General features: G+C 44.3%; 1 protein-coding gene across 1 annotated transcript; it reads right to left on the reverse strand.

Moving 5' to 3' along the window:
- Atp5mc2 (ATP synthase membrane subunit c locus 2) lies at positions 1 to 8,549 on the reverse strand. The gene is given in 6 exon segments (XM_046436243.1): positions 1 to 260; positions 2,130 to 2,323; positions 2,798 to 2,875; positions 4,745 to 4,814; positions 8,187 to 8,224; positions 8,226 to 8,549. Coding segments are annotated over 6 exon segments (804 nt in total). The 5' UTR covers positions 8,535 to 8,549; the 3' UTR covers positions 1 to 145.
- Between the last annotated feature and the right edge of the window lie 1,996 nt (positions 8,550 to 10,545).

Here is a 10,545-nt window from a genome sequence, read left to right on the forward strand (position 1 = left end):
TCTTATTAATACAGTATTTATTTGTCTTCCCTCTGTCAAACCCTGAGCCAACCACTTTCCCCAGATTGCCTGAGGAAGTATAGGAAAAGGGACATACAGGGCAGACAAGACATGGGAGAAAGAATTCGAGGCGGAGACTGCTCCTTCACATGGCGAAGAGGATGAGAAAGGCCACCATCAGGCAAAAGAGCCCCATGGCCTCTGAGAGGGCAAAGCCCAGAATGGCGTAGGAGAAGAGCTGTTGCTTCAGAGAAGGGTTCCTGGGAGAAGGGGAGAAGGGGAGAAGAAAACACTGAATTTCTAGTACATACAAAGAAAAGGATAAACATCTAGGTAGGCTCAGGGAGAATTCTTTTTTTTTTTTTTTTTGGTGGTGGTACTGGGCATTCTATCACCAAGGTACATCCTCAACCTTTTTTAAAATTTGGTTTTGAGACAGAGTTTTGCTAAGTTTCTGAGGCTGGCCTTGAATTTATAATCCTCCTCCCTAAACCACCTGAGCAGCTAGGATTACAGGCATGCACCATGAAGCCTGGCCTTTAAACTTATCTTATGCAAGGAGCCATTCAGATGACACCATTATGTCCAAATTCTTGCCCCGATTCACCAATGTCTCTGCAGGGACTAAATGAGGGGGAAGTGGACAATCCAAAATCCTATAACACAACCCAGGTACCAACATTACCTTCTCCAGTGGATTACCCCTGTATCATTGTAACTTAAAAAGTTAAAATCCATGGCCCGAATAGGACAGAAAAGTATCCAGAGTGGTAAGGTCTTTCTAGAGCAGTATTTCAAACTTTAAGCAGCAGAACCACAAAATAAGAAACAAAAACCAAACTGCAATAGTACAAAAAAAAAAAAAAAAGTCGGGCAGTTTAAATGCTTGTCTGGTCTCCCCTTCATTCTCTAAGACAATCTGGGGCATATCCTCAGGATCCCAGGCTTTATGGACACAATTAGAAAAACACTGTCCCAGAGCCAGGGGACTGACTTCCTTCTTTCAATCCAAAATAGTCAGAAAATTTATATTTCTCTTACTCTTGACACCTAGGGAAGTCTTAATGGGTAAGGTAAAGCAACACCAGCTTTTAACAGTATTATAGACACAGAAGCAATTAGGCTTTCTGTTTAACACAAACCCTAAAAAATAACTTTATTTCCCCAAAGACATTAAGAGAACTTGCTGGTCTCTAAAGGATTAATTTAGTTATACCAGTGAGTTGTTTGGAGCTGGTGGGAATCAAATAGTCCCTAGTGTCAGGGACCAATAGGGCCAGCTGCAGAGGCAGTTTTCCCAAGAGTGAGGGGTGTGGGGATAGCAGTAAAGCCACTATGCGGAATGACTGAATGAGCTATAGACCAGGGATTACAAACTTCTTCCATAAAGGACCAAATAGTAAATATTTAAGGCTTTGTGGGCCACATATGGTTCTGTTACCTTTTAATTTTTTAAAAAAATTTTGATGCAAACATAGTAATTGTGCATATTTTTTAAAAAATATTTTTTAGTTGTAGTTGGACACAATATTTTATTTTTATTCATTTATTTTTATGTGGTGCTGAGGATCGAACCCAGCGCCTCGCACGTGTTAGGCGAGCACTTTACCGCTGGGCCACAACCCCATCCCTAATAATTGTGCATATTTATGGAGTACAATATAATGTTTTGATACATATCAAATCAGAATAATTGGCATATCCAGTACCTTAAACATTTATCACTTCCCTATAGTAGGACCACTGAAAAATCTTTTCTTCTAGCTTAAAAACAAAACTAAACAAAACCTTTAAAAAAGTAAAAATCATTCTTAACGCAACCATAGAAAACCAGACTGTGATCCAAATTTTGCCTTCAGGCCTTAATTTGCCAACCCCTGTTCTATACCAAAGATGTTCAACAGAACTTTCTTCAGTGATATAAATGTTCTATATCTGCACTGTCAAATATGGTAGTGCCTACCTACATGTGGCTCCTGAACATTGAAATATGCTGGTATGACCTGAGGAACTGAAATGTATATTTTATATAGTGGCTGCTTTTAGCATAGTACAACTCTAGACTGTCTAATATTTCTGCCTAGAAGTTTGGCAAGCATATCAGAGACAATGGGCCCAACTTATCTTACCTGGCATAACCAATGATAAGGCTTCCAAATACAGTCCCAATCCCAGCCCCAGAGCCAGCCACCCCAACTGTGGCAGCCCCAGCCCCAATGAACTTGGCTGCTGTGTCAATGTCCCTTGAAATGGTGCTGGTTTGGAAGCGGCGGTGAGGGATAAGTGAGGTCAGGGGACATGGGACTGCCAAGCTGCTGAAGCTCTGTGAAGAAGAGATAGGAAGAAGGTAAAGATTTTTTTGAAATCCCGTTTTTGCTTTGGAAACATTTTTTACCCTTTAAGCCCTCTATGATGCCAAATCCTATAGTCTCCCTGGAAAACTTATGAAAATGCTGGCAAGCAGAGGTGGATTTCAAACGCCTTCAATATTTTAGAAGTGGTAAGACAGAGACTCTAGCCTCTTCTTGGTAATGTGGGACCTAAAGTCAATTAGACTAGACTAAGTAATAGCAGTTAGCAGTAGCACATATAGGCATGTACTGCCAGAAAAACCGAAACACAAAAACATACATGGTTATTACCTGTCTTCCACCTCCACCTAAAGCAATGGCCTTGATTCTTCCAGAATTTTATTCTGTGATGACTGTCCTCAGGACTCCCTCTACTGGTTCTGGCAGGTAACCTTCCATACCCTTTTACCCCCAAACCACAGTCCCAACTCCACCTGTTAAGGTACCTCATATGTCAGTGTCTCTGGTCGGTTCAGAACCACTGCAGACAGTGGTCGGCTCAGCAGATGAGAGGTGCTCCTGACCTAGTGGGAATGACACAAGGGCAGGAAGGTCAGGAAGGCTGTGGAGAGAAGTTTCGGAGCCATACAAGTTATTACTTCATAGATAAAATCTTTTTTTCTCTGGTGCCCCTTCCATTCTTTTCACAATTAGTCAGAATTTTGGATTACTCTTTGTCTTAGCAAATTCTGTCTGCTTTTTTGAGACAGGGTCTTGCTGTGTAGCTTGGGCTGGCCCTGAACTCCTCACCTCAAGCAGTGATCCTGATTCAGCCTCTCAAGCAGCTGGGACTAGAGATGCCCAGCTTTAGCAAACTGTACATTCCCCCACCACTGGTGTGGTGGCATCACCTATAATCCCACCAACTCCAGAGGCTGAGGCAGGAGAATTCCAAGACTGAGGCCAGTCCAGGCAACTTAGTGGATCTTGTCTCAAGATGAAAAATAAAAAGGGCTGGGAATGTGGCTCAATGGAAGAGTACCCTGGGCTGAATTCTTAGTACCACCAAACGGTAGGGGTAGATACATCACCATATCTCTTGTTCTCAGTCTTTAAGAAAGTCTACTTCCTTTTGTGCTAAAAGGGTTTTACTGTAAACCCTTGCTGTACCTTTTTACAGTCCTTAAGAACAAGAAAAAAATTAAGCCTTGGAATTATCTGATAATGGCCAGCCCACAAAAAGGAAGCCAAGGTTTGGGGCATCTTTCACATCCTCTGGAAAATAAACTCAAAGATCCACACTCAACATTTACCTCCTCCTGGTAGCCTTTACTAACTAACCCCAATATCTTCAAAACACACATAGTAAGTAACAGCTAGGTCTTTAAAGTCAGATAGATCTACACTCCAATTTTAACTCTTTTATCAGCTGTGCAATCTTGGGATCAGTCACTTAAATCTTTCTGTCTTCTTATCTATCAAGTGGGAACAATATCAGAGTTGATTTGAGGAATAAATTAGATGAAGTATACAAATTGGTAAACTTGATGCTAGGCACATGGGAAATAATAAATGGTGCCTACTAACAGCATTACTCCTTTTAACTTATGAGAAATGCCTCTCTCATTTTTTTTGGTACTGAACATTGAACCCAGGGGCACTTTACCACTGAGCTATATCCTCAGCCCTTTTTATTTTGAGACAGGGTCTCACTAAGTTGCTGTGGCTGGCCTTGAACTTATGGTCCTCCTGCCTCAGCCTCCCATGCTGCTGGGATTTCAGATGTGTACCCCACCTTGATCTATCTAATTTTTATTTATTTACTTTTTTTGGTACCAGGTATTGAACCCAGGGGTGCTTATCCACTAAGCCACATCCCCATTCCTTTTTTAATATTTTATTTAGAGACAAGGTCTCACTAAGTTTCTTAGGGCCTTGCTAAATTGCTGAGGCTGGCTTTGAACTTGTGATCCTCCTACTTCAGCCTCCAGAGCCACTGGGATTACAGACGTGTGCCACTGCATCCGGCCATCTAATTTTGCTTCTGAGCCAAATGCTTTTCCAATGTGTATTTAAGCTTTTTTTAAAACCAAATTTCAGTTCCTAGAATGAACTCCTAGCTACAGTTCACTGAGATCCTATTCCCAATTCATATACAGACCAAACTATGTATCAACTTTATGCTTACCACTTCTGGCTGGGCTCCAATGTACAGGAACATATAGTTTGATTAGGAATAACATGATCTTGGTTATGGATATGTAAGAATTAGCTGGCCTCCAAAGAATATAGGATAGGGAAGTACCTTGGAAACAATTTACACTCTTTTGTCAGGCTACCAGAGCAAAGAGCCATCCCTGCTCAAGAATCTCATTCACACCCCCCAAACCCAGCTGTGAAAAATAAGGTCTGACAAGAAAAGAAAAACTCTTCCAGAAAAAGCAGGTACTCACCAAGGAGTGGGTGGAGAGGAACCTGGAGCAGGCATACATTTTCAGGGGGTGAGGGGTCGTGGCAAGAAAGCTGGAATTACAGAAGCAGCATTATAAATACTGTCCTTGCTCACTAAATTTGCTCTGGAAAGCTTAACTGACCCAGAGAGCAGAAAGATTGATCAGTAGAGATGGAATAAGAATCTTGATATTGTGTTTTCCTCCAGAAACTCCATAGAGCTTCCAAGATTTTCTTATCATCAAATGATGTTCTCTTGTTCTGAACAAGTGCTCTACCACTGAGACACATCCCAGCCCCTAAAGACTAGAGTCTTTGGGCTGGGGATGTGGCTCAAGCGGTAGTGCACTCGCCTGGCATACATGCGGCCTGGGTTCGATCCTCAGCACCACATACAAACAAAGATGTTGTGTCCGCCAAATACTAAAAAATAAATATTAAAAAATTCTCAAAAAAAAAAAGACTAGAGTCTTTGTACTCTTGACAGATACTTGTTGAAGGCCAAGACACTGGAAGGACTCCAACAATCTTTTTTACTGAATTATTTAGCAGTACTTGACACTCAAAACACTTTTCCTATTTAACTAACAGCATGAGGCAGATCAATGAGAAACTCTAATAATCCTCAACAGCAATGACTGTTAAACTATTCATTTCACTATAGTATTATATTTTGCATCCCCAAGATCTAAATAAGTCCTTACACCCTACAGGTGTCTAAATTGGTAGAGCTGAACTTACCAGAGAAGAGAGGGAAAGTTAAAGATATAAACGCAAGATTTCTCCAAGTGAAGTGAGAAGACACCAGAACCAAAATTATCTGGGGGTAGAGGTAGTATATGTACTAAAAATATATATTCCTGGAGCTAGGCATGGTGGCAGAAGCCTTTAATTCTAGTTATCAGGAGGCTGAGACAGGGATTTAAGTTGGAGGGCAGCCTGAACAATTTAGTCAGGCCTTTGTTTCTAAATGAAAAAAAAAAAAAAATTAAAGGCTTTTTGGGATATATTTCAGGGGTATAGCCAATTTGTATTCAATCCCCAATACCAAAACAAACACACAACTAGGGTAGTGGTAGAACTAGGACTTGAGATCAAGCATTTTACTTTTGTTTGTTTTTTGGGGTACTGGGAATTAAACCTAGGGGTACTCTTCCAATGAGCGACATCTCCAACGCTTTTTTTTTTTTTTTTTTGGTACTGGGGATTAAACCCAGGGGCACTTAACCACTGAGCCACATCCCCAGCTCTTCTTATTTTTTTATTTTGAGACAGCCTCACTAAATTGCTGAGGCTGGCTTTGAACTTGTGTTCCTTCTCCTTCAGCCTCCCAAGTTGCTGGGATTACAGGCACGCACCACCATGCCCAGCTCCCCAATTCTTTTAAATTTTTATTTTGAGACAGGGTCTCACTAATTTGCCAAGTCAGCCTTGAACTTTTCTCTATTAAGTTACACAGTTTCTAATGTGCCATAGGCTGAAACTCTGAAAATGTGTAGGTCTATTAAACACAACTTCCTTAAATGAACTGGGTTCAAATTGCCCCAGGGTTTAAGACCTCAGAATCCAAAATCTTAGTTACTTTTAGTTTTATAGGTATCTTTAAGTCTTGTCCAGTCTAGAACTGATTTCTACCTATATGCAACACAAACCCCAATTCTGCTGAACAGGTTTCCCTGGGTCAAAATCCAATACTTCTTTAAATCTTTTAATAAAGGGAGAGCTGTTTTTCTCAAAGCACTTAAGCCTTAAAATCATAATTTATAAGCTGAGTAGGGTGGCAAACCACATGCCTGTAATTCCAGAGGCTTAGGAGGCTGAGGCAGGAAGATCCTGAGTTCAAAGCCAGCTTCAGCAACTGAGTGAGGGCTAGAGATAAGTCTCAGTGGTTAAGTGACCCCCCCACCTTCCCCCCCAAATCATTTATAAAGTGGTACAGGCAGGTAATAATAGGCTCACAACAAAGATGGCAATTAAAGGAAACTGCATCTGTTTTCTTTCTCTTTTTGTTACCCAGGAGTGAATTCAGAAACACTTAACCACTGAGCCACACCCCCAAGATCCCTAGGATCTTGCTAAATTGCTTAGGGGCTTGCTAAATTATTGAGGCTGGTCTAGAACTTGCAGTCTTTCTGCTTTAGCCTCCCCAGTTGCTGGGGTTACAGCTGTGTGCCACCATGCCAGCTGGAGCCTGCACTTGGGCAGTGGCACTCTATAGAACCATGGCTTTTAAATTATCATGGGTTTCCTCCAGAGTTCTGAGTTACAGGAATGCTAACTTAATAATTTCCTTCCTTTAAAATTCTTTTTTTTTTTTTTGGGGGGGGGGCAGGGATTGAACCCAGGGGCGCTCAACCACCGAGTTACACCCCCAGCCCTTTTTTATATTTTTATTTAGACACAGGATCTTGCTTAATTGCTGAGGCTGGCTTTGAACTCCCAATCCTCCTGCCTCAGCATCCTGAGTTGCTGGGATTACAGAAGGGCGCCATCGCGCCCAGCTCTTTTTACTCTTGATGGCGAAATCTGCGGAGCTTAATAAAAAGTTGTAAAGCAAAGACTTGTGCAGGCACCACCAGCTGGGCCTTATGGCCCTGCTGTCTCTAACAGAAACCTTCATTTCTAGCCTACTGCTTGTGATTTTTCCAACTACACCAGAGTGCCAGGAAAGTAAAGGTACTGGGACGCAACCGGTAACAGTACTCTTTTGTGCCCTGGCTCTTCCAAGACTGTCTGACAGGATAGGATGTTATGCCTGTTGGTAGTTTCTACCACGTTTATAGTTTACGTTTTTGTACCAGGGATTGAATGAATTCAAGGGCGCTTAACCACTGAGCTACATCCCCAGCCCATTTTTATGTTTTATTTAAAGACAGAGTCTCACTAAGTTGCTGAGGCTGGTTTTGCACTTGCGATCCTCCTGCCTCAGCCTCCTGAGCTGCTGGGTTTGCAGGCGTGCGCCACCGCGCCCGGCTCAGTTCACTTTTTAAATTGAGGGTTTGGTGGCTTTGAACGATGTACTATCTCCACTGCTGGAGCGCCTGAGGTCCTGGGGTTGAATCTGGAAATTTGGGACAAGAGTTAAGATGTGAGAAAGTAGGGAAAGACAGGGCACTATGACAACTCTGAAAGGGCAAGAAAGTGAGCTAAAAGCGTCTGTAAGGACTGGGTCGAGACCGATGAAAATCAGCATTACAGGATCTGACTTTTGCCAGCTCCAAAGCACCCTCCCCTAGGAAACACCCAAGATGGCGCCAGGCCCGCGCGGTTGGAGGTCACTAGCACGCGGAAGGGATAGCTTTCAGAAGCGGGGACAGCGGGAACCGAGGAGGGTGTAAGCACCGGGGTGGGAACAAGCAAGAAAAGGGCCGCACAGCATCCACGCGAGGTGGTACCCTGCGCGCCTGCGCGGCGCAGAGACGGCACGAGGCCCCAACGCCTTACCTGCTCCCAGTGCACAGAAGACAGAGAGGGGAGGGGGAGGCGGGAATAGCGAAGGGAAGACTTGGCGCATGCGTCGCCTGGGCCAACGAGTCGCTCCGCCGCGGATAGAGTGAATGCAATGTCAGGGTCGGCCCAGGTTCTACAGCGCCGCCTGCCAGTTCTGAAGCGGCATCCGGCCAGAGGCCCCACCTGGTGTTCGAGAGGAGAAACTACAGGCGGAGCCGACCCTGTAGTTGGCTGACATAGGCCAACTTCAGAGTAAGCAGATCCATAACATGGCCTGCCTTTGATCAGTACAGCGTTTGGGATCTTGGCCGCCAGTCTCCTTTCTGAGCATGCGCAACCCATTGGGGGAAAGCTTCAGATACTCAGTGTTAAATAGCATACAATAGTGATTGCGATTCAGTTACTGAAATGTTGCAGGAGGAAAATGAAGTCAAGGGATTCCAGCCTTCTGTTGCCCTGGGGCTCCCGGCATCATTAGATGGAAAACTGGTTAAAGGGGGGGAATAGTCAGCAAAATGCCACAGCTGGTTCAGCTGGCTTTGTCTTTTCCCCTTTCCTACTCTGTGATAAGCCATGAGAAAAGCAGTATCAACAAGTCAGAAAATTAGGGACTTAGTCCAAAATTCTCTTTCCTGGGGCAGATTAGGAATAACAATCACCTGTGTCCTGAGTTAAGGTACAAGGTCACCCTGGGCAAGCCCAGGTCTCACCTAGGCGAGATATGGATTAAGCAGTACCCATGAGGCACTCCCCCGAAAGCCCACGACTTCCCTCTGATGTCCTTTCGGGGCCTCCCCTTGGTGGAAGCGGTGGGGGCTTCTATGCCTATCCCTCAGACAGGACTTAACCAGCCCTTTGGAAGAGAAGGGCGCGAGGCCTATCTAGTTCCAAACCCCAGCCGTCCAGGCATCGTGCTCATTGAACGCAGCACGAGAAAGACGGGAAAAGCTCACCAAACCCCCATAAAAAAATAAAAAATAAAAAGAAAGCCGCGGCTGTAAATAAAACCAAATCCGCCACCCTCTGAGGGCCGTTTGTCCTCCCCTCCTTGGCCCCGTCCTTCCCGCCGCCCCCTCCCGGCTCTCCGGCCCCGCGGCGCCCCGGCCCCGAGCTCCTCCATTTAATCGGATTTGGGAGAAGGGGAGGATAAATCACAGCAGCAGCTTTACGGTCCCGGAGGAGAGGCGAGCCGCAGCCAGGCACACCCCGGCCGGCGATAAAAACCGCCGCTGAAAGCCCACGGAGCAATTTCCCGGGACCCCGAGCGACGCCATTACAGGAATGTAATTTTGCCCGGATGAGGCCCCGAGTTTAATTATCCTCGCGGAGGAATTTCAATGCGGCCAATCCATCTTGCAGGCGGGCGGCAGAGGGATTTATATGGGCCCGTTATTTCACACGGATCCTCCATCTGCATTTTTATGGCCCTGAGCTTCTGAAAGGGAGGGGAAGGAGTGAAGAGAAATAGGAGAAGAAGAGGGTGGGGGACTTCCCGCCTTCCCTAAATCCAAGATTTCAACTCGATTAGGATTCTCAGAGGCTCCACTGAAATCCCCAAATCTCTCTCCAGTTCCAGTTGTTGACTAGGGTAGGAGCGGAACTGAGATCTTTGGGAATCAATCAACAGGTATTTACCAAGTACTAAGTTGTGCCAGGCACTGTGCAGGATGCTGTGGGATAAAGGGAAGACAGGCGAGCAAGGATTTAGAAGTTTATACCCTGAAATCCACGGACACCCCTGCACCCGTCAAAACTGAATTTCATTTAGCGCTCAGTTCACAGCCTATGAGGCAGAAAGTCCACAGTTCTTTGGAGCCACCGCCAAACGGTGGTTGCAGCTGTTTGATGCAACAATTTAGACAATCTCAATTATCGCCAACAATCCCAGAGACCAGAGGGTCTCTGAGTAAACTAAAGTTAGCCCTTCTCAAAAATTAAATAAATTTTTAATGTTCTTTAAAAAAAGTTGTCACAGCCTGCAATGTTTGATACAGTGGTGGACTCTGAATTGAGACAAACTTGAGTTGGCAAATCACTGTGTGACCTTGGGCAGATTATTCAACCCCTCTAAATCAATTTCTTCCTTTGTAAATTGGGAATAATTAGTGCTAACCTTGTAGCCAATATTGGGATAATGATATGCGTGAAGATTTTAGCTAGGTGCTTGGTACATGGTTTAATAATTGCTGTCATCTTCATCACCATCACTATTATGGTTAGGAGCAATGCAATTCAATTCTGCACTGCTCTCTATTGCAGTCTCTAGAGACTAGGGTCCTTGTATGGTATCTCCTGAGAGAGAGACTACTGTCACAAAAATTTACCCACATAAATCATGCAAAAGAAGTTATCT

Source organism: Marmota monax, unplaced genomic scaffold, assembly GCF_021218885.2.
Source record: "Marmota monax isolate L192 unplaced genomic scaffold, Marmota_monax_Labrador192_F-V1.1 WCK01_AAM20220418_F8-fsc00012, whole genome shotgun sequence".
Taxonomy (NCBI): Eukaryota; Metazoa; Chordata; class Mammalia; order Rodentia; family Sciuridae; genus Marmota; species Marmota monax.